We start from the raw sequence: 24,711 nt of genomic DNA on the forward strand, positions 1-24,711 counted from the left end.
TAGAAGAGAGAAACAAAAGCAGCAAAAAATGCCCATCATTAATCTACTGTATATATCCATAGTGTGCTCAACATCTGGTGTCCTGAATTCTATTCTTAGTCCTTGTTCTTAAGGACTAAAAAGTACTACAAGAATTATGGAAAGGGGCAATAAGAATAATCTGAAGCAAGAATTCTTTTTAATTCCAGGAAGAATAAATAGTCTTGAAACAGTTAAAATATTTAAAACCAGAAATGTAGCAGAGAATGTGAGTAGGAAAAAAAATGCTTTCATTTCTAAATGCTCTAAACTGCGCCTGATGAAGCTGTGGGATTCACTGCATGAACATCAAAACTGTAAATTAGTTTAAAAATAGCTTTGAAAAATTTGTGCTTGGATAAGTATCCTGGAGGCTTTCACACAGATGGGTCACATACAGTTGTTAAGACTACAGATGATCAGGGAAAAACTTGCTCTCAACTCCTCTGTTCCCTGTCCTTTCCTTCAGACACTCTCCATCAGGTGGGTAAAATAAGGCTGCAGCTTCTCTGATTTCTGAGCCTGGCTTTGAGTTCAGATGCAATGGGGTAGGGTCAGGTAGGTGCAAGTTCTTCAGAAGTTCTTCTGGATACGAGTATACAGTGAAATTCTGAACAAAGCTCTATGAGCTGATGCACAGACAGAGAATGTGACCCTAGATTGTGGCTAGATGTATCCTACAATGTAAACAGTTGCACTGCTATAAAATACATTGCAGTATGACTGAAAATGCAACTGATAGCTCAGAAACACTAAGGGAAATATCTAAAAATGATGCTTCATTTTCATTTCCATTTGCGTAAAATCTATGCTCAGCTGAATGAGGGCCATAAAGTTAAATCCTGATAAATGTCATTCTCAAGATTTACTCTTTGCTGCAAAAGTTCTAAGTGCTGGAGACCTCTCCCCACACCACATTTATTTTTCCATTTTAAGACGAAATGTACAGAAGCTCCAGTATATCATGGACAGCACTGTGCTGAGTATTTTCATAGCAAGACTTCTGAAACAGATGTCTGGCCAAAGCAAAATTCTAATCAGCTAAATCTGTATCTCTCTTAGGGAATAAGCAGTTATCTATACACAAAAGTTATGGCAGTTAGAAATGCTTTAGAGGGCATGCTGGTTCCTTTAATTGCGCCTGCATTTAAATCTGTGTTAGCATCATGCATGTTTTCTTTCCTATCCACAAAGTCTTTTTTCTATATCTGTTCTCTCATGAAGGCTATAATCAAGTTTCAATTGAATCTTAAAGTGCAGAGTTGTGTTTGGTTAAATAAAACACCAAAAGCATAGCAGATTTCACCATTTTCTTCATTTTGTCTCAGAGAAAATCAAACTAAAAAAAAAATAATCTGCACTGTCACTTGAAGAAAAGAAGTAAGGAGAGAAGAAAGAAAGAGAAATACTTAATACAGGCCTTAGCCAGGAGCATTTTATCCTTTATTCATCAGTGGTAAGTGAGTCAGATATGAGTTGGCCAGGAAAAGAGCTGCTTTACCCAAAATCTGAGTTTAAAACGAGTCATCTCACTCCAAACACCAATATATCCTCCAACATAACTGGCAAGAGTTTCCCACAAAGAGACTTTTGCTGCCACTCTCTTCATCTGCAGGCCTGGCCATCCAGAACTGAAGTCAACAGGATGTCTATCATCAACTCTGTGAAACAAGACCAGAATTATCAGCTTGGCTGAACATAGTGGCAATTAAGAGAAAGTAAATAGACTCCTGGCAGAATGAGGGAACCCTTCAGGCTTCTCTGTCAGCCATGACACTTTCTGCTCTGATCCTGCTCTGCCAGCCACTAACAATTTTCCCCAAAAAATACTCAGTGGAAAGGTCTTCAGACGGTGGCTGCAATCCACAATGGGGAAGAGTGATGCAGAGAACATAAGAGCCTAGAGGGCTCTTCAAGTTCCTGCAGCCCTGTCATTTCTCATAGAAGGGGGCTGGAGAAGGAGTAAAGTATACTTGGTCTTTAATTATAATAAATGGAACAAATGTGATAAAATTGTAATTCATCACTGTGTTACTCCAGTTTGCGAACGCCTATGAATGGAATTATATGTTTTTGTTAAGTGAATTAAGTTATACTGGCATAAAACCAATGTGTTCAATATCAAATCAATCCCTGGATTCATAATCCCATGCTGAAATTTCATTCATGCTCAAAGTGCAGCTAGGTCCTCTCAGGTCTCTCTGCAGCCCAGAGGACTGCATCATTGAAATCAAATCTTCAAGGTTACCCTTTTTCATTCCATATTCATCTTTACATTCAGTAGAGAGAAAGCCAAGAAAACAACATTCTGAAGCCTCAGAAAAACTAACTGTCAATTTTGCACCAGTGAGATAATGCTTATGGTGTCCCGTTGCTCCCTGATAGCAACCTGGCTTTGGGTGACTTCTTTGTAGGTTACAAATGTGGAAACAGAATCAGGGATGTACGCTTGTAAAGATTTATTTGCGCTGCTGAAAAACTTCAACAGCACCGAAGATATTTCAAACAAAGCCATTTTTCCACAGAACAATTCATCACAAAGGCTTCACCCCTATAAGAGCCCAGGACTGATGAAGTGTAATGAATCTGGCAGCCACATGAATTCCACTTGTGTACATTTCAGCACATCCGTTTTTTTTTTTTTCCATTTTCTCAGCTCTGCTCTGAAATACTGTTTTCAGAATGGGAGGAAACTGCCACAGGTTATCAGTAGTTAGGTAATAAATACAATAATTAAGTACAGTGTTAGTCAAAGGGTTATTTTGCTCAAGTCTTCTAAGATCAGAGATTGCTCGACAGTTGTAGCTTTGACTGGAGGATCATAACAAATACAGTTCTTGATTATTCTGAGCAATATAAAAATACACAAAATTAACCACGCCCTTTTTCATACAACTTAAGAATTTGCTGTGTTTGGCTGAATTAGTTCCAAGCCTTTAATTAAAATTGCTTATATTTCAGAGCTGTGCATACACAAACAGGATCCCCAGCTTTCTGTCCTTGGCTAACAGAAACATCTCGTGACAGTCACAAATCTACATGACAAACCTTATTATTCCTTAGCTGATTACTGATTAATGCTCTCACAGATATAAAATTTGTCTCCTGTTCATCACTGGATTCTTCCCTGAGTTTTTATGGATTCATTTGTAATAATCCAAGCCCAACAATAGACATAGCATACTTAAAACACAGTTGCAATCAGAAAGGTGACTAAGTAAACACCACAAACTTTACTGACTAGCTATGCCCCCAGTGTTCTGACAGATGAATGCTGTCACAGTCATGGGAGATGTCCACTTCCAGTGCTCCAATAGGTTTGAGCTGATTCCATGTTACTCCTCGTGGGTGCTCCCAAATGCCCATCAGACAAGTTTGGAATAAAATGCCCATGCAGGCAGCGAGAACCAAACTAAACAAATAGCTGCCATGGCACAGGAGTCACGAGCCCTTTTGGCTCCAGTCCCACCACAGCTCTAGTCTGCTCCCATCTCCCTCCTTACTCTCCTTCTATGCAGTTCCATTCTGCACTGTGCAGGGAGCTGGTGAGTCTCCTTATAAGGCTTTTTTCTACTTTCCTTCTCTTTCTTTTTTCCTCCAATGGAAACTGAACTGCTCCCTGCATTCTGGGTCTTCATCTGTTGGAGAAGGCCAGAAAAGTTTGTCCTTCAAAAGAGTAAATAGGAAACTCCAAGAACTTCTGCAGAGGCTCTTCAAAACCCTGATGTCCTTTTGAACAAATACTGCTTTGTAACACAGCGCTCAGAGCCCTTTTTTCTTTTTTTTTTTTTTTCACCTTTAACTGGCAGAAAACTAGTAACAGTTACTGTGTCATTTTCTCAGGCTGCGAAAATGAAAGCAATGTTCATTAACCTAAAAAAGCAGCTGGCAAGCTGGAAAAAGACAGCATTCTCTTTTTAGCCGGTACCTTCAGAACAGCAGGCAGAAAATGCTGGCCCCCATCCTGGCCAGGATTGTTTTAAGTTTTATGCTGGCACTGTTCCATTGCTTCCAGGGAAGTAACTTTTAATGCCTATCTAATATCATTTAATAATGATTTAAGTCTGTCCTTATTACATTTATCTGAGCGTAAGTTAGATGCCTTCCTAGAAAGTTAAAACTAACCCAGTTTTGAATTGCTTCCAGTGTGAAGAATACTGTTGATTACACTTGATCGTGTCCATTTTATTCACACAGATAGTATAAATAGTGCACTTTTTAAAAGAGCTTTTAACATGGGGATAAAACAAAGTTGTTGTACACTCATAAACCTTAATAAAGAGTTACGCACACAAAAAATATTTGTTAGCATAGAATACCTTTGTGTTTCCAGCAGCCAAGTAGGAAGAACTTAAATTGAAGAAGGAAAAATGCCAGGTAGCTCAGTTAGCAGACAATTTGGAAACAACTCAGTCTAGCTGTCTTCTGCATCCCATGTGACTGGAGTGCAAAATCCTCGCTCTCTGCAATAATTGCATGGGCTTACCTGCTGCTTTCCTGAGGAAAGCACTGCTCAACATCCACTGAAAGGGAGGCCATAGCAGACACCGTTTCTGTCTCCTCCCTCTCTCGTTTCTGAGACTCAGCCAAAGCACAATCCACTGGCACAGAGTATGGCTCCACTGACTTCCAGTACTTGCCTAAGGAAAACACACATCATAATTTATGGGAATCTCAGCTAGCACGGTGGTACAAGCATAGTAATCACTTAGTTCAATGCCGAGTGATTATAATTTAAAATCACTGCAGTGTAAGCAGTGCAATTGAAGTATGTTTCTGAACCTACGAATGCCAAGTTGGAAAGTGCTTTCATTCCAAGGGCTGTGTCACACCCTTCCCCAGAAGGTAATAAACTGGAGGAGTAACATGCAGCCTAATGAACTCATGCTGTCAGACAAGCTATGGGCTTTATCTACCCAAGGTAAAGGGAGTTCAGGGCAGGGTTAATACCTAAATATTGCTTTGATATTGAAGATTGTTGATGCATACACAACAAATAGGACAAGAAAAATGAGCATGGTTGTATAAAGTGCTCACACAGCACAGTCTCAAAAAGGAAAATGTTAGAAATGCCAGCTTGGACTGAAGCGATTCTGCCAGAACAATCAGGTTTGTTAGTCCTGGATGTTCTTTCTCCTCCAACCTCAGGGCGTATACTAGAACAATAATTTATTTAAAACTTTCATATATGAACTGGCTGCTGCTGGAAAGCTGCCAGATATCATAAGGAATGGTTTCTAGATTGCTGTGTAAAAAGACAGCAGTGGATTAAAACCATGAGTAAATTCTGCTCTCAGACTACAACAGAAGATACGGTAGGGAGCTTCTCAACTGGCATCAACAACGGTGGCAGGTGACATCACTGACATAAAACTGGTCTGCTGCTGCACAGCTGTTAAGAAACTGAGGTCGACCAGTGGTAACCAGGTGGACAAGAAAGAATTTACATATACATTTCTTACAGCTCAGTAATCCACCCTGCACTCACTAATTGCCAGGTGGATGACACCTGGAAATGAGGAGCTTTGGGAAGGCTGGAAGCTCTGCACCAGTGCTTATTCAGTGTTTAGCAGAAGGCTTCCAGCAGCTGCTGCAGAGGTTGGGGCAGGGTACTTATCTGGGAATTAGAGGGAGGATTTCAACAGCTGTGAAAGAGAAGGGATCAAGAAGAGGACTTTTCTAAGGGTTAAAAGGAGAGTTTTGGCAGCTGGGCAGTGGGTTGAGGCGAGGTGCTGATCCGGAGGGTGGCCAGAGGCTCTGACAGCTGGAGGCTGGGCTGGTGCTGCTGGCCATGCTGCACACAGGCCGCTGAAAACTCCCTCATGGGTAGCACAGCTCTCTGCACCACTTCAGGCTTCTCAAAAGATGAACTTTTTACTCCAGTGTGAAAGCAGCTGTCAATAAAACCTGAAAATGTCTTTATTCAAAAAAATATCACTGCAAGATGAAAGCCCAAGCCAATCTGCAAGAACAACCAGCGAGCGTGGCCAGAGTGTTTCTTTGAACTCTAATAGTGTGCACGTTTGAGTAGTTAGCAGAATCTTTAAATAACGGGGACCTTCTGGGGATAAAATGTAAAGTGTATTAAGTATCCTACAAAGTTGAGATTAAGTGTTAGAAGGTTGGCTTTGCTCCAGAAGCATGAAAGACACAGCTAAAAAGTTATATACATAACGGTAGGCTCAGTGATTGGAGCCTGGCAAATTTTATAAAAACAAGACAAAAATATTCTCTATTATTAATGTGCTCAGAGACCAAATTCTCTGTTCATTAAAAAATACACTAAAAGCAAACAAAAAAAGTTATATGGGCATTCCACAGCATTCTCACAGATCATATGTGCAAAAGTCAGTCTTTGCAATATACACCCAATTCAAACCCTATAATTTATGAGCTAAATGTTCACAGAGTGGGTGGGGTTTTTGTTGCAGAAACAGATGTGCAAGAAAATCAAATCTGTTGGCATGGGAATAATACCTCCTCTTGCCTATAAAAGAAATGAACCCGTGTTCACTGCTGGAGTTTTCAAGGGCTCTTATTCATAAAATAAAATATTAGTAACTAGCTACCACTGCGTTGCTCTCCTGCAGCAACAATAAAACAGCATCAGTGAGGACTGCTCCATTGCATTTGTTCATTCACACACAGGCTCATACACCAGCTGCCCCCTGACTCTGGCCTTTCTTGTAACACCAAAACTCAGGGCCAATTCAAGCATATTATCGGGCTCTTTGTGCCCATTTAACTGCCCTCCACTCCCAAGCGATCAGTGATATTTCTTGTTTCCCTATATTGAGCACTGTAATATAGAGGGGTTTCAGCATTAGAGGGGCAGCAGAGCCCCTGGTAAGCAAGCATCAGCATCTATGCTGCTGTGGAGGGTCTTGGAGAAGGGGAGTACACAGAAGCCTATTGTGGTTCATGGGAAGAAATTTTAAAGCAATCCCATTTAGAAATAACATCCAGGTAGCAGCAGGTACCTTGTGTGAAATGTTCTGGTGCTGATGAAAAAGCAATGGTAGATTTTTCTTTAAAATTACAAAGCTTACAAACAGTTGTAGTAAGCAGAAAAATCTTTGCATGCTTCTTTTATTAAAGCACAACTCATATATATTCTGCACTAAGCATATATGGGACTTGGGTATGTTCAATCCAAAAAGAACTACAGGTAAAGTCTTGTGAAACAGAGGCAAGCATAGCATGCAGTTGCAAAGGAGTATTCTTAAGAACTCTAGGTATGCTGTAGATTGACAACTGGGTGAACTTAAAGCATCTGACCCAAACCTTGAAAATGCCATTTCTGCTGTGCTATATCAAAATGTGAATTTCTGCTGGTTCTGTTGCACTCATTGAATACATTGCAGAGAACAGGGAATAGAATGGAGTACGTCCCTGGTTTCATGCGTACAAAACTTGAAGAGGAATCACTGCTTGCAAGAAGAAACTATGAAACTAACTCAGTCTTCTAGGTATGCTGTGGCTTTCAACATGAATATGTGCTTAAATCTCTCTCAAAGATTTGTGGGGGCACTGATTATTACCAGGAAATAATAAAAATGAATGATTCTGTCACTGCTAAAATCATTTGTAATTGCCTTTCATCAATAGGTTTGGACATGCAGTACTATGGTATGCTTGAAAAATCCAGTTTGGAGATAATATTAAAAATACTGAACAGGATTGTTTAGACATACCATATTACATGGGTGTGGGAATTAGCACTTCCAAATATGTTACATTTCCAAAAGGGTTTTAGATAACTGTCACACACACACATACACACACACAGGTTTATATAAATTCTATTCCACTTACAAAAGAATTATTATTATTTTTTTTTCTCATTGTCTAAGTATTGCATCTTCAATTTTTGTTTTCAAATGAACACAGAGGAGGGACATTTTTGGTCTAAAATATTGCTAATATTCATCATCAAAGTTGAACCACAGCAATAGACCCAAGACACATAAAAGCAACCATCCAGACAAAGCAGGCTTTCTCAATATATTTTGAGGTGCTCCTCCACAATTTTTCAGTGTAATTTTTTTAATTACATATCCTGCATGAACCTGCACTACCCTCCTTCAATATTCTTTTCCTTCATTCAAGCATATTTGTTTCTAATACTTGGTCTCTCTCCAAACAAAATGATGGATACATAACTTTTCAGGCAATGGGTGGAAAAAAATAAATCTCACATCAACAGCACTGTGTACAAATAACTCCAATTCCTGAGCAGTCTGGCAGTTCATTGGACTGCCATGACTGAACTGCTCAAATCTGCTCAAATCAAATCTTGCTCTGAATATCAGAATTAAGTCACTCTGCAGAGCATTGGATTCTGTTTTGACATACACACCATTTCTGTTTCTCAGCCACATTCTTCTTCTTGAAAGACCGTCATTTGTGCATAAGTATTGTTAGTAAGACACTTAGACACCATGTCTCTCTAGATATAGTATTATTTTTTCCCTCCATCCATTCTGTTTTTGTTGTTTGTTTCAGATTCATTTTTCATTAAGTATATGCCTTATTCCAAACAGAATTAGATGCTCTTTCCAACTGTTCATAAGCTTTCTAAATCTGTGTGTGTGGCTTTCTGTTCCTATTATCATTTGCAAATCTTGTGTAGGATGTGAATTTTCTTAACTTACAGGGAATTTTAAGAAAAACACAAATTCATGAGGTACTCTAAGAGATACCATTCAGCAAAAATGACATACTGGAATTTATCAAATACAGATGATTTAATTGGAGCATGTACATATGTGAGTGACTGTTGGATATGAAGGATTATAAATTATATAGGATTATGAATTATAAACCCACAATGAATTTTCACAGTCTCTTTACAACTAAATTTACATTTAGAAGTACTGCATTATCAACGGATAATGCATGGTGTCCCCATCAAAAGCTGCATTTATTTTATAGAGATGACTCCCAAGTACTTGTGATTAACCTAACATGAATCAAAACATTTGTTATCCATTTGTTACTGTTAAGGAGCCAGCAAACAGTAGAAGTCAGGAAGCTTCTGCAGCCTTGGTAAAATGGCAGAAAGCAGAAGATTAGAGAAATTAAGGGAGTTCTGCTCAGAAGGATTAAGGTAACTGATGGCAAAGTGAAAAATTTTCACTGAGGTCAGAGCAATGCCCCAAAGCATCTGGTTAGTAAAAAACTGGGAGCAAGGCACAGAACTGAAGCAATCAAGTACTGTTTGAACTAGAAATAGAATAAAATAATAATATATTTGCCAGCATTGTTCCAGAGATCAGTGTCCATTTTGAACTTCTTAATTTTATTTCAAATTCCTCTACATATTAAAGTGAGTAACTTGAAAAGGGCTGCACAAACAAAATCTGAAAAGTCTGTTTGAGCTCTGATTTATGCGTCTGTTCCTGTCCCTCACTGACAAACATCTATTTCATTTAACCTGCTCTGGAATGGAGATATCTGGGAAAATGCAGAAATTGGAAAGCTCTAAATATTTTAAATGGCTTAATGCATCAGGTATAAATACGTAGCAGAAACAAAGACATGCCAAAGCAACAAAAACAAAGTGTGTATATATATACATAGATACATACAAACTAGACACAGCATGTGGGTTTGTACATTCACTGAAACAATAGTTTAATGTCTGTGACATTAATTAATAACAAAATACACCCCAAACCCAAGTAACAAAAAACAACCCAAACTGAGAAACATACTTTGAATTTCAGTGGTCTTTTTTAAAGAAGCTATTGCATTCATATTGGGGATTTGGTGCACAATATCTTCCGGGAGAGGCTCCAGCTGCAAGAATAGAATAGAATAATATAAATTTTCAATAAGACACAGGGAAGTAAAACAAACTGAAACAAACTAATCCTCAGGAAAACCTCAGCCCAGGAACTGGTTAACATTTTGCTGGTTAGAGTTCTAAAAGTATAGCCATGATTTTGTTTTCTGTTTTCAGCCATGTAATTGAATTCCAAGGGGCTTTTCTATTGGCTGCAAGACTAATCTATGGAGTCTCTGAAGCAGGTGCATGTCTGTGTATTATTCATTAAAAAAATGCTAGTTATTTGTGTAATTTTTGTAGGTTCCTTGCAAACCAAATTCCACTGCGTCTGTATATGCAGCTGGGTACTCCAAACAAAACCTTGCTGAAGCCACACTGGAACCAAAGTGTGCACTCCATTATCTTTATTTTTCTAGTGTTATTGCATCTAACCATCTTATACACTTCAAGATTTATATAGAAATCCATGAAACAGCTACTTTTACTTTCAAATAAAGAAGTAGGTGAAAAACTATTGTGCAGATCAGCAGTACAAGTTCTCTAAGCACACTTGTTTTAGAGAGAACTGAATTTTAATCAGTCAATTTTAATTGTGAATTCTTCAGTTTGAGCTGCATCGTAATAAATTAGCAGAAGGATGCGTTCAATTTCTTTCCTGCAATGAATACGAGATACCCTTCACCACTTCTCATTGAGGAAAATTAGGTACCTAAATATCTTAAAAAAACTAATCCCTGGACACTTTCAACATATACTCAACCTTTTAAAACTAATTTGCCGTAACAGTGCCCCACTCGTTTTGAAATCCTCATTTATAATCTGGAGATAACAGTATTTTCTGTTTTACAATGATACTTCACTGCACGGAACATACAGTAATTTTCTTCTTTTCATAGGACTTACGTTAGTCCTAATTTGGATTTCATAGTTGTGAAGAATAAACATGATAATAGTTAACATCAGAAATTACTATATCCTGACAATTCATGAGGATAACAACCAAGTGAGAACTACTTGTATTTTGATTTTTTTTTTTTTTAATTATTATTTTTTTTTTGGTCCACACATTTTCTCCTAGAAAAGGGTAAACATAATTAGGGCTATGTGTCCCTCATTGTTCTGTAACAAGTACATTTTCCTTGAACTGTGCTTAGAAACCATTCTGCTTCCTCATGCAGGCTGGCTAAGTCTGGCCTTGGCCAGGAAGAAGCAATCCCATCATGGTGAGCAAGAGCCATATCAGAACCAACCTCTCTTCTTTAAAGCTAAGTAAGTTCAACCATCATTGATGGGAGACATCTGTACTGCAGACAAAACTCCTTTATGAAGCATGCCTGGGCCTATTTTAAACTAGGTCAAGTGTAGCCCACCCAAGTAGCTTCCTTGTGAAGTGAATACTTCAGTAGCCATCACATTCTTCTGGGGTTGCTACTGCTGTATTGCTACCCACCAACTAGATAAAATCAGCTTTGATCCAAGCACACAAAGTGGGAAGCAAATGCAGTGTAGACATCCCCTTACCGATGCTATTTTAAGGAAGTTCAACTACAAATTCCAGAAATTCTGGAAACCTACCTGTAAGATCAGCCCTGAACGTCTGCCAGTAATAAAGACATTGTAAATAACTCCAGTGTTTAGGTGTCTTGATAGCTAAATGGAATAAGGCTGTTTGTGTCATTATTTCCTTAGAATACCATGCGGGATTGCAGCTGGAAGATTTCCTCATGGCTAGAAACAAGAGTACTATGTTTTATTTTCAAATAGAATAAATCACTCCATTCTGTGCAGTGAGCATGTATTCAGAGAAGTTCTGGTAGAACCTGAGTTGGCCTCAACCCTTCTCAGTTACTGGAGAGGCCAGGCAGTAGAGGAAGATTGTTGCTATATAATATGTATCATGGATTAGAACCAAGAAAGCAATAACAATAAAAATCAGATTTACAGAAACATTTGCAATTCCTAAATCATAACTACTTCACAATATCCCTAGTTTACCCTATTTGGTTATTTGAAGGTTCCTGGCAGAAAACTGCATTGATGAAAATGCCCACCAGCAGCTGAAGCTTCACAGTTTTTAGAACAAACGTTATTTTCTTAATAATCTATAAATTGGGTTATGTAAGTAGATAGCACTTGCTTTTATCACTTGTTATCTTCTTTTTAAAGCAATCTATAATTTGGCCTAGAAAAAGACAAAGTCTTGAAGTTCCATTTGGTCATACTGGGTGCAGGAACACAGATTTGATGAGAAGTTTAAGGTTCTGTTTTGACAATTTCGTAATTTATGAGGCTTTGATGACCAATTCACTCCCCTGAAGGTACTTAATAGCTCCAGGCTATAACTGTAGGAATATTGTTGGAGTATGAAGTACGAAATTGCCAGAATGTAAGATTTGAGACTTCTGTCTTATTTCCTCTTTGAGTACCCTGAATTTCTTCATGCAGAACTCTTCCACAAAACAGCAAGATCTAGATACAACTAGAAAATATTTCCTGCTAAAGGAGAATGTTTTGTTATCTTCTTCAGAGATTTTTTTAGGAGACAAAACTTTGCCTCCATTTTTCCTAATATATAAATGAAATTTCTGTTCATTAGCACAAAAGTAGAACATAGAAAATATTTGAATACCTAGACATATCAGACAAATATTAAAAACAGAAGATGATTTTCCAGAAGATAAAATATACTAATGAATCACTTAACAGAAGATAAAAGGGTCAGATGTCCAACAATTATTATCCCAATTACTATTACATTTGGTAGTTCAACTAACAGATCTGCAAGTGATGTGAGTGGGATAGTTTTCTCTGATCATTTCCTTAACTCCTCTTTCCACTTTCATGTCATATTCAAAACACACGTACTGCTCCAGAGCTGTTCTATCTTCCTAACCCTTAGGGGTAAGCAGACAGAACTTGAGTCTTCTTCCATATCAGGGAAATCTTAAGAGGTTCCAAAGTAAGTTTATTATACTGTATATCCTATTCAGTTTAAATGCAACACTGTTAAAAAACACTATAGAAATAAAGCCAGTGGCTTATGGCAGATTTTTCTATAGATTTTGAAATGAGATGGTCTGCATTCAACAGACCAGATTCTGTTGGCAGCTATCCACTGGTTGGACACAACTGTAAAGACATAGAGATGTCCCTGGAAAATATCAGCAGTTAGACCCAACGGTGACAAAAGAAGTTACTCTACACCTGGCATATATGGCACTATCATCTTCCTTCCTATACTTATTGGCATTGAGATAATGAACTTTTTAAATCTGGAGGCTAACAGAATGGAAGCTGAAAAGAGAGCTGAAAATACATATGTTCTCAGGAAAGAAATCTTTTAGAGAAAAACATCTCAAGTCAGTACAGAAATAACCAAATCACTGGAGAGACAGTTTGGACCAGACACAGCAAGTCAAATTTTCAGTTTTTACATGGCTGAATTTGGCTTTTGTGCCCAAAGTAGCAGATGAAAGTAGAAACTGTATTAACTAATCATTTTCAAAGTGGAAAAACAATGTAAATGGACAAAAGTCACTTGGGTTGCAAAAGTGTGCCAGAGACAAATCAACAAATGTCTGAAGAAGGAATTACAGATGGAAATTTCACGTGCCCAGAAGGTGATCTGCAATGATCCTTGGGAATGTGAGGAGAATCTGAAACTGCAGCAGTTTGTACAGAGCTGGAATATCTAGCAATATCTGCATTGTCTTAGTCCTGTCATGTTTTAGAGCATATAGGTTAGTTTCAGAGAAGATTATTGCAGAGTACAGTTTAAAATAACTGACAAATGAGGAAACTGCAAGCAAATGGTAAGGAGCATGGAGAGCCCTCACACACAGAGGAAGGAAAGAAGGCAGACAGGCACCTCAGAGACACTTAGGCTGCAGAGGGAAGTGCTACAATCTCCATTTCCCAAGTGTACTGTACAAGAAACATTCCAGCACCAAGACTGGGCTTTGTTATTCTTATTCTTGCCATGACTACAGAGAACCAATCTCAAGGATCTAGTAGGTCCTCTATGTTCTTTTATTAATACTATTCCCAAAGTTTCAGAACCTTCTGATTCTATATATAAGCATTCAAGGTAAGTAATTTTGTGATCCATGGTTATAGTGCTATATATAAATGACAGTCTTCACCAGGAAATAGATTCAAAAGCTTGAAGCATCATTAGCACCTACCAGTCCCTAAAAACCAATGCCTTGCCTTGGAAATATGTAACTGCAAATTCAGAATATTCTATCGCTTTGTCCAAACAGCACTGCCCATTTTCTGGACTTTGATGCCACCATGTTAATCTCTGGAATGCACGTCACTCCATTTTCCTCTTTCTTCTAATGTTCTATTTGTGAACCAATCCCTGGGCTCTGTGCTTACGCAAGCAGCAGTTGACAGGTGGCTTAGTCTCAGTGCTAATTATTTTCCAGTATTAGAATAAGATTAACATTAAGGATGTAAGATCATGACCAAGTTTACCATGCAATTTAAAACTGATCTCAGGCCATATTCACTTACATTAATATTTCCTTTTTGAAGAGAGAAATGCTTACCTGTTCTGGCAAATAACCCTTTTTAACACAGTCCAGGCTCTCTTGGCAGAGTTTGTTGCCCAGTTGGCAAGCAGCCCCAGATTCACTCTGAATTCCATAAAGGAGAAAATGCCAACTTTTCATCATTGGCAGGAAAGATCCAGAGTACAAGTTTCCACTTAAATTACCATCCTCTCCTAAATGCCAACTCAACAGATTGCAAGAAAGAAGCACATACTTCACACTATGCAAGAAAATTGTCTGGTATAAGATTTTAAGCATGCTTGGGAGCCAACCAATCACAATGTTTTGTCAAATTCTGTTTCAGACTGATATTCAAGCCAAAAGAATATTTAGTAAAAGATGTTAAATTTAGTCACTCAAAAATGTTTTTGCACTTGAGGCCAAATTCTGCCTTGGCCGCCTCAATCAATGAGAGTAGACATACATCCTCTGTGTGTCTTTGTTGCAGGGTCCTGCTGGGCAGAGCACACTCTGGACTGCACTTTTCCATTTCCTCTATGCAAAGGAGAACATGACCCCATCTGTGACCAATTATCACTTGTTACAGACTACAGAAAAACTGCTGTACCATGTAGAGCTAAAAGACAAAACCTGTAGATAGATCAGAAGGACCACAATATTAGACTGACCTCTGTGTTCCACAGAAATATCCCACCTGGGTTTTTGACATTAGATGAGATGAAGGAAGAACTAAATCCTTAGCTTTTAACCCAAAGAGTTTTGCATTTGGAGGACTCCTTTGTCGTTCTCTCTGGTTGCTGAGGAACTTCCCAGTTTAATGTAGTTGTTGTGAAAATAAGCTTTAGGTTTCAGGACACCAAGCTCAAGAATCACTTATCCCTGATGGCTTTTTAAATGGAAGTAATGCCTCCTCAAAAGTGATGTGGAGGAAAGAAACCAGAACCTGTCTTTTAATATAGGGAATAGCCTTTCCACCTGGCACCAAAATGGCTGGGGGAATATCTGAACAGTGAACCCCATTTTCACACACTTCCTGGGATAAAGCATAAATATTAGCACTTAATCAATTTCTTAGCTGTAAAGATATACACATATATATTAAGGATATGTATTTGAAATAATATAACTTATCCATGAAAAGCTGCAGTATTGTTTAAAGATTATCTTAATAAATGAGAGAACTGAATTTAATCACAACACTGCATCTCAATAATATATAGCCTTAAAAGCAATGTCTCTTTTCTAATTTTCTGAATTCAATATTTCCTTTGTTTTGAAAGATGCTCACTTAATGGACATGTTCTCAAATCATGTTTCAAATTCTCAGGGACATTTTAAAGAAATTTATGTTTGGTCTGTCTTTTACCTTCCAAGGATTTCCATGTTTTCAAGGGAATCCAGCTGCTTAATCTCTTCTCACCTCTTGGGAAGATTTCCTTCCAAGAAGATAACCCACACAGCTCCTAACTAGATCTGAAAATAGTCAAAGTGGATTTCTTTTCAAAGAAATCTCACCTGAGATCACCAGGACTTAATTTTTTAAATTTAAATTAAATTTTAATTTTTTAGAAGTATAAAAAAGTATTTTTTTATGTAAAGCCCTCTACTAATAAATTCATTTTTTTTCCCTTTCCTATATCATTTTTGTTTTGGTTTTCTCTTTATTTAGAGGGGTATTTAGTTGCCTAAACACAACTTTACCAAATATAACCTTTTCCAGTACAAGGTGTTCTGCCTGATGTCTAGCTGCTGCTCATAAAAGGCATAGGTCTCCTCCAAGTTCTGTGTTATTTCTATGAGTCCTATCAGATGTCCTGCATAACCTACAATATTTAAAAGTACTAGGCACATCTGCTTAAGAAATAGTATTAGGGTTTAGAAATAATCAATCATCAATATAAATATCTCCAATCAGCAGAAAAAAAGACAATAATAATCCCACTTAACTGTTGAATTTTGAAATTGATACTCAAAAGTGCTTCTGGTGTTAAGTTCAGAAGTTCTCACCACACATAGACAGGGCTGATAGCTCATTTAAATTCTAAGGTCTTCCAAGAAAAAGAGACCCTTTAATAGGTTTTTTGGTTGGTCTTCAAAATCAACAATTATGTGCAAGATTTTCCCGTGCCATGTTCAAATTTAAAAAAGATTAACATGATATTGCATTCTTTTTCTAGTGACTCGCATTTGCTAAGAGATGCATAAAAAGTTATCTTATAAACAGAGTACTATCCTACAGGTTACATATAACTAAGAGAAAAATATGTCCAGTTTGAATGTCAAAATATTTTCCTTCTTGACACTTATTGACAAATTAAGAAAATAAGGACTCCCTGTTTGTAAGTTTAATTTTACGTTTACAGATCAAATCAGATCTCCATGAAAGTAGGAAGTTGCTGCTGTTAGTTTTACAATCATCTTCTTTTTTTTTTCTTTCTTTCTTTTTTTTTTTTTTTTTTTTTGTGTGTGTGTGTATGTATATGTGTGTATATATGTTATTCTATGGCGTTATTCTGCTGGTAATAGAACATATGAAGTGGTGAATTTCTGTATTGACAAGTCCTGGCCAAAACCTAAAAAAGCAAAGAAGAAGTTTTCAAAAACCCTGACAAATGACTTCTAATCTTCAGCATATGAATAAATACATCTGACAAACTGCAGAGTATCTTACAAAGGCCTTTCCCAACCTTTTTAATTCAAGCTCAATTACATGTGTAGTATTTGGAAACCGAAGTTCATCTTGCCAAAGTTTTTAAACTAGGATACACTACATACCATGATTTTTAAAAGTGAAGGGCAGATAATAAGTTATAATTATCCCATTAATCACCTGTGAAGAGCTGTATGCAGCAAAGAAAGTATCCTCAAATTACAATGATTGGTTATTTGAAGAAAAGCATTTTTTTTCTGTCCTTGGCTGAGTACAGCTTGCTGTGCAAGTTCATGAATAATATGCTGAAATCAAGCAACGTGTATGCTATGGGCCATGTGGTATAGATTTCCATAAATCTACAGATGTCAACAGACGTGCTGACTTCTAACTGCTAACTCAGTATCAGACTTCCTCATTAGTGTCTGCTCCTCGGCAACACCTTTACTTATTCTTTTAAGTAAGCATCAATATCTTATGCTAGTGTTAGTAATGACATCCACTCTGGAGTATTTTTGTCTTAGCAACCACAGCATATTTTTTCTTTGAAATTCTGCTGCAACAGACCATTTAGTGCATTTCCCTGAGGACACATCTGTGAGTGCATGAGAATAATGCTTATTGCATGAGATGTTTCAATTTATTAAGGATCATGCTCTTTTATAAGTGTATAATTAATGGTTGTGTGGCTATGTTTTTCTTCAATCTGTTGTTGTCAATTGTTATTACAATTTTGTTTGCCTTGAAATTTCCTTTGCAGTATTTTTCAACCAGATAGATTCATAACTTATCTAATTTCCCAGGCCTAGGTTACTCTAAAATAAAATGGAAGAAAGTTTCAATTCCAATACACTTATCCCATTCTTTTTTCTCTTAGCCGGTATTCTATCTCAGATAACATCTGGCCTGTGAAAGCAGGAATGGTAGTTGGGTGTGATATAATGTTGAAACAAAACAAAGCACTTTTCATACATGGGTAGCACCACCAAATGGTCATAACTGGATAGAGGGACACAGATATCCACAGAAGGAAGATGCATCATAACATTAGCACTGTGTCATTAGCATTAGTCTCACAGTCCAAATTTCAGGGAATGGGTTTAAAAGAGGTATGAAAAGCCACTGATGCCATGATGTCATCTTATATTATTACAAGTAAAATCACAACAGGGAATAGGAAATGAGAGTGCCCTGGAAGAGAGTCTGATAGGAAAACCAAAGCTGTGTTCACTAAGATTGTCAAATGCCTCAATCTAGGCTTGCAATCCTTCCAGCAGCTGAATAAATAAATAAATAAGAAACACTGAGCTGAGCATCCATTTAAACAGTATATATCACAAAACTGGAAAACACTTATTTTGGGACTTGTCAAATGTAACAGAAGACAAAACCCAGATGAAAGCTTAATTTTTTTTTTTTTTTTTTTTAATATGTCTACTTCTGTTCGTTTCTGAAAATACTTTTGAGAAAGCTATCACTGTATTCATTCTACATATGAATAATAAGCACATAAATAAGTAAAAAATAATAAGCACAAAACTATCTTTCTTGATGAGTCATAATAATAAAAGGTTAAAAGGAACAGTTGGAAAAGCCTTCTATCCAATTTCCATCAGAAGATACATTACTTCACATTATTCTCATAGGTATGAAGACTTGAAGTACAAGGAAATTAGCAGTCCAGTTTTCAGTTTAGCACTAATACATTTGTTTGGATAAATTATTTAGCCATTGCTGTTTCTCCTGAGGAAAAATGGTAATACAGTGAACTTTATAATGACATATCACAAAATCCAGTTTCTGGTAAAAACTTTTCTTTTTCTTAAATGGTTTTGTCTTTAAATTCTGCAAGCTTACTTTCCTTCTCATCATATTTATAGAAGAAAAGGTTTTTTCCAGTGGACAATAGAGCCTATTTTCATAAATGAGTGTTTATGTATTCATATCTCCTTAGTCTGACAGTCCATTCTCAAAAGTTTCTTCATAATACATAAAGTATTTTATAAATCTTGGACACTCCATTTAAACTGCAAGCAGATAGACCAAAGTGAATCTTCATTTTTAACTTAAAAAATAACAACAATTTTTCTTTTGAAATCTTGGTCACGTTCTTATTAATGCTTTTATGTGTCAACAGCCTTTGAAATTTGTTCTTCTACATGCTAGTAGCGGTGTAGTGTCAAAATATTACCCCCCTCCTCCTCCCTCCCCCCCCCAAAAAAAAAAAGTGCCATTGCAATATTCAATCCCTAAGATTACCAGGTACATTGCAATAGCCAGTGTTTTCCCAAAACAACTGGTTGGAAGCTCTGATCCTTCTAGATGACACCAATGGCTATCAGTGACATCAAGCCTGGTATTCAGCACAGCAACACCAAATGCAAGTTTGAAGTGTAAAATCTTACCTGGAGCTAAGAATAATTTAGGCAAACACTAAATGATTTATATAATCGTATTATTTAGAGATATTTATTTAAAGCAAAGCATGCTTTTGGCTTATCTGAGATCTACTCTGAAACATTCAAATTGCATGTCTTTTAAATCCAATCAAATTAGGTCTGCTCTCTAGTTGCTAAAAGAAAAGATAGTATTTTCAGCAAACTTGGATCATTCTCTCCAACTATGATTTATGTTTTACCTCATTTCCTAAAAGGGCATTTATACAGGCTTCAGATGCATCACAGATGGCAGTAAGGTCATGTCCTCCCTCCAGTGCCAGCACGACACGTCCGTCCGCTAGCTTCAGCAATTGCTTGGTTAGGTGACCAAAACCTAGTATTCAAATACAATAGTGCAAATAATTAAAGAAGAACAAACATTACTGATATATTTCACATTTGCTGAGTAAGACTACATGGAGTATGGGATATATTTATTTCAGTATCCTGTTTCTGTCTGCAGCCCACACCAGATGCTTTGGAGTTAGGTATACAGAATTTTGCATGAGGCTGATGTGAGATAATGTCCCCCATGCCGATCCTCAGTAGCTGGATACTAGCTGAAACATTAGGTTTGCCTCTCATTAACAAACATCACCCTTGATTCTCCTATTTGCACAACAATGCAAAAAACACCCGTGTTATTTAGAGATGATCACTCATGGCACTGATATGATAAATAACATTTATAGTTGGATTATGATACTATAATTAAAATAGTTGTGCATTTCAGACAAGATGAAATTTTTGTTTAGAGATCTTTTCTTCCTTTGTATTTGTATATTAGACTTGAGTCTAATATACAGCCATGGATAAAAAAAATAGTGGAAACATGTCACATCTATCTCCATTTTAAAGTACTTTTGGAAGCAGAAATAGCATTGGATCACTTTCTTTGATTCAACATTTTGGTATAAGTTGAAACTAACTAGAATGTTTTAGATACCTCTACCAGTACTGCTTGCCCCTGACTCATAATGTTCTAAGTAATTCTGCATCATAATCAAAAACTGTGATACACTTTTTGGTGATCTATAATTACGTAAATACTACTACAAAATTTTCAACTGCAATTCAAGTAAAATTAATGTATTGCATTTTTAATGAAAAAAAAAAAATCATGAAAAATATTAATTGGGAGAGAAGAGACACTTTAAATTTTGTGGTAGTTTCCCAGGACAGCTGTTGTTTTGATTAATCTCCTTTATGTGCGTAAGCTATACACACAAGAATATAAGAATATATACAGATATATAAGAATAGCTTTGAAACTACTGAAGTTACGTACTCATCACATATTGCTCTTGACTTTTCTACTCAATCTGGTTCAGTTGTTCAACTGTTGATCATCCTTACTTATTGTCCTTATGTCTTAAATAAAGCATTTAAAAAACACCCGTGAAAGCCTCAATAAAAGTAGGAAAATGTCACCAAAAGTACAAAACTAAATACAGAAATTACAAGTACGTTATCCAGAGAAATTTTGCAAGACACGTTTAAGACTTGATCTGGCAAGCAAGAAGACATACAATTAGTTCTGAAGAAAAGAAAAAGAAAAAGGAGATCTACTTGACACTTAATCTATAGATCACAGAACACTTGAGTTGAAATATTGTTTCCTTAATCCACTCCTCAATCTTCTATACCCTATAAGAACTGCAGTTTGTATTCCAGCAAAGTTACTACACTGTGGTTCAAATTACATACTGAGTTGAAAAACAAATAAAATCTTAACTCATTTAAACTCAACCTTTCCTCATGAAAAATAAAATAAAAACCTCTCTACAAAAGGCTGAATTTAGACAGGATAATAAAAGTGAAGGAAGGAGTGGAATGAGGGTAACCTTTGATCTTTAGCCAATTTCTACTTTCTTTTACATACAGGATTTATTTCTGTCTGCATGTTTTACACATGATCTTCAGATTCATAAGAAGAGAGTTCCAGCAGCATAAAGTGAGTCTTACTAACAGCATTTAAGGAAATGAAGAAGAATGAACAGGCACAGACTCCTTATATCCACAAACACTACAACTCACTCCTAGGCTCTGTGATGAAACTCAACAGTGCATTTACAACACCATTATCCTTCACATTACAGAACTTCTATGAAGAAAAAAAACATCTTCCTTATTTTTTATACACATTTTGAAAATGTTGTATGAGTGCAACCACACCACAATTACTTGGACTATGTGTGGCAAAGATTGTCTCAGTGCCTTTCTCTTCTGTTAGGCAACTGTATGTAATATATCTTGTAGACATCACAATGTTAGTTTGTCTGCTTGTTTTTTCTAGTATCATTGTTACAGTAACAATTACTGTCTGAATTGGGATCCATGCAATGAGCCATACAGAAAGCATCTTTCCCATCAGAGATCAAAGTAACAAAGTATTGCCAAATTAAACCAATATGATGAGATCTTTCCTTCAGTGTAATTACCCCAAGACAGTAAAGGTAAGTTGCTAGGAATGGAAGAAATAACTTTAGCCAACAATTTTGCCTGAAACTGAATGAGTTATGGAAATTTTTAACAAAAAAAAAAAAAACTTGGATCCTGTGTCATTGTAGCAACCTAGAAAAGATATTAACTTCCTCAAGGAAATCCCCTGGAGCGCAGAAGTAACAAAATGGAAAGAAAGGAATCCCAGTCAAGTAATGGTTTTAAGATGGACTATAGTCCATGCCAAATAATTAAGGAAAACAAGAAGAAAATAGTAACAAGCACCATGAAAAGAATCAGTCATCTCCCCTGATGTAAGGAGATCAAGCACATATTTGACACCCCACTGATCAACTCCAAGGTGAGAAAGGAGTCAGATAAACATTCTGAATCCTGGATCTTCCAATTTAAATGAATTTCTAGAAATGGTCAACAGCAGTTTTTGACCCTTTCATTGTGCCAGCTCACACAGGGGCTAGCTGCAATGCTGACTTTAAGAAACTGTTTCAGTTTGGTTAAACCATATTGTAAAACTATGCTTTTGTACTGGTGCATGAGAATTATAGATTACTGGCAATCCTTTCTTTGAGGTTGCAGTGTGTTGGTGCAACTGCCTTTGAGTCATTTACACCATAAGTCTCTGACTGAATGGCAGACATACATCACTCAGGGCTTGAAAGAGCTTTAGGAGTATCCATGACTATTTATGTCCATGAGAATGAGTACAAATGTTATGTAATATTAAAAAATAAATAAATAGTATTTCCAATCAATCAATTAGTCAGTAAGTGAGAAAAGATTATACATACAGAGATTTTTTCAGAAGTTATTGTAAACGTGCTCAGTGAAATTTTACTTTAGAGAAATAGTGCATTTAAGATAATTCTCATACAGTGCACTAGAAAGCTGTGAGCATGATTTTGTGTCAACAATTATTTTCAGATATATTTTTTACAATTTAAATAATATTGGCTTGCTATGATTCTAGTAAAGGCAGTGATAACCCCCTGGTTGATACAAGTAACATTAAAGCTCCACTAGGTATTTCTGGAAACCTTATGTGCTACCTGATTTGCTTTTTGCTGAAAATAAAATACTGCAGATGAACAACTGTACTTTTTATAAAAAAAAAAACAAAAACAAAAACAAAAAACAACAGATTAAAACTGAAATTACTAATAAGCTGCTATCTAAATATGAAGAGCACAAAATGCTGCTAGATCCTCTTGGAACTATGTAGTTGTGAGTACTATATGCAGAAGAACAAAAAGCCAAAAATATCATTTTAGAAAGAAATTTTCTAATACCTTAAAATTATGATAGCATATGAGAAATAACACTTTTTTGTTTTAGTTCTGACTTTCTATTTACCAACATCAAACAATTCTCAAAGAGCTAGATCTGTAAAGACTTTCTGTTCACTCTTCATCTTGCACCCTGGATTCCATTAATTGTGCCAGCAGGCAACATTAAAAATGTGATTACAAATTGCATCAATCATCTAAGTAACATACTGTATACAAGTAATGTATGAATAGTCATAAATTCAGGGTAGCATAACTAAAGTATTTTGCTGCAGATTGAAAATTATGAATTTTACTTTTTAGCAGACAACTTGAACTTCTGTATTATCAGGCAGTGTTATCCATTAGAAAATTACACAGTATGTAAGTTGTTATCTGATGACCTTTGACGCAAAAAAATAAACTTTTAAAACAAAAACATAACACATACTAGTTAATTATACCCTTACCCCTCCTGCAATGTTATTTCTGGAGGAAATACAGCATTTAGCCTCATGTTTGAATGTGTTCTATTGTGGCAAGGCAGAGAGAGAAAATTAATACTGTATTATATTAATGAGCAAGCTGCCAGGCTGTTATTGAAGGACACAGTGTGCTGTTCACTTGAATTACCATTTAATTAAATAAGTCAACTTTGAGTGGACTGTCTGATGTCTCAGTGTAACAGCAAGAGTCCTGTTTTTGTTATATTTTTTTTTTTTTTTTGCTGCTTTGTTTTTGTTTTTGCTTTTGCTTTTGTAACAGACAACCTCCCCATGTGTTTCTTCTAGTTCTGCCAAACAGTGAAGAATGACACTGGTGACACTTCTGCCCCTCTTAATCAAAGTGGCTGGAGCAGCTAGACTCTACCTAGACTTACTGAAAACCACGAAAAAATGTTAAAATCTACTATGAGAGAACCAGAAGGTATGTCAGTTTTCTATTTTTGTTTAGCATGTTTACTCTGACAACTTTGACAACTTAAAACAAAAAGTGGTAATGAGCACATAAAATGCACTTAGTCCAGGCCAGTCACCTTCAATGGAGTCATCACACAACTCTGGTGTGTGCTATAGCTAGATGAAGAAAAGCTTACAAGTTACACTTTGTGCATGCAGCCTCACATTTTGAGAGACAGAAATTTGAAAAGGAAGACAACTAGTGAATGTGATCCTTTTCACATCTTTTCCCCAGTAAACAGGGAAAGAGACCGTATGGGAGAGGTCCACTCCCACTCAACTCTCCTCGTTTTCATAAACAATCATACATGCAACTCCATTTATCCACCAGTGAGTGTGCAAACGCCCACTTAATGAGGACTAAACTTGCCTCAGAAGAAGACAGAGCCCTTCCATCTCCCTGCCTGCACATAAGGAGAGCAGATGTCTCCCGCGCAGCCCCTCCGGGTGACAGCAGTCTGAGCCGAGTAGAACCACGGTGCTGTTGGAAGAACCAGGACACGTCAACAGCCAAAAGCTCTGCGCTTGTGGTGAAAGCCTCAGTGAGGCTCCTGCTGCAGCAGGGCCCCAACAGCTCTTTCAGTTGCAGTGTCAGAAAAGTTATAATCCAACCC

General features: G+C 36.8%; 1 protein-coding gene across 15 annotated transcripts in view; it reads right to left on the reverse strand.

The window, feature by feature from the left end:
* Positions 1-24,711, reverse strand: part of HDAC9 (histone deacetylase 9) — a 442,393-nt gene that overhangs the window by 5,470 nt on the left and 412,212 nt on the right. For 4 of the 15 annotated variants that reach the window (XM_090142700.1, XM_031590070.2, XM_090142705.1 and 1 more), the window contains 4 exons: positions 19,614-19,747; positions 9,735-9,819; positions 4,505-4,658; positions 1,458-1,679 (listed from right to left, as the gene is read on the reverse strand). In XM_090142700.1, coding sequence (XP_089998826.1) covers positions 1,484-1,679; positions 4,505-4,658; positions 9,735-9,819; positions 19,614-19,747 — 569 coding nt within the window. In that variant the 3' untranslated portion in view covers positions 1,458-1,483. Of the gene's footprint in view, positions 1-1,452; positions 1,680-4,504; positions 4,659-9,734; positions 9,820-19,613; positions 19,748-24,711 lie in introns of those variants that run through there. The other 11 variants (XM_090142709.1, XM_090142714.1, XM_031590074.2 and 8 more) reach the window with 6 other exon arrangements.

The sequence above is a fragment of the Phasianus colchicus genome, chromosome 6 (assembly GCF_987193195.1).
Source record: "Phasianus colchicus chromosome 6, bPhaCol1.hap1.1, whole genome shotgun sequence".
Taxonomy (NCBI): domain Eukaryota; kingdom Metazoa; phylum Chordata; class Aves; order Galliformes; family Phasianidae; genus Phasianus; species Phasianus colchicus.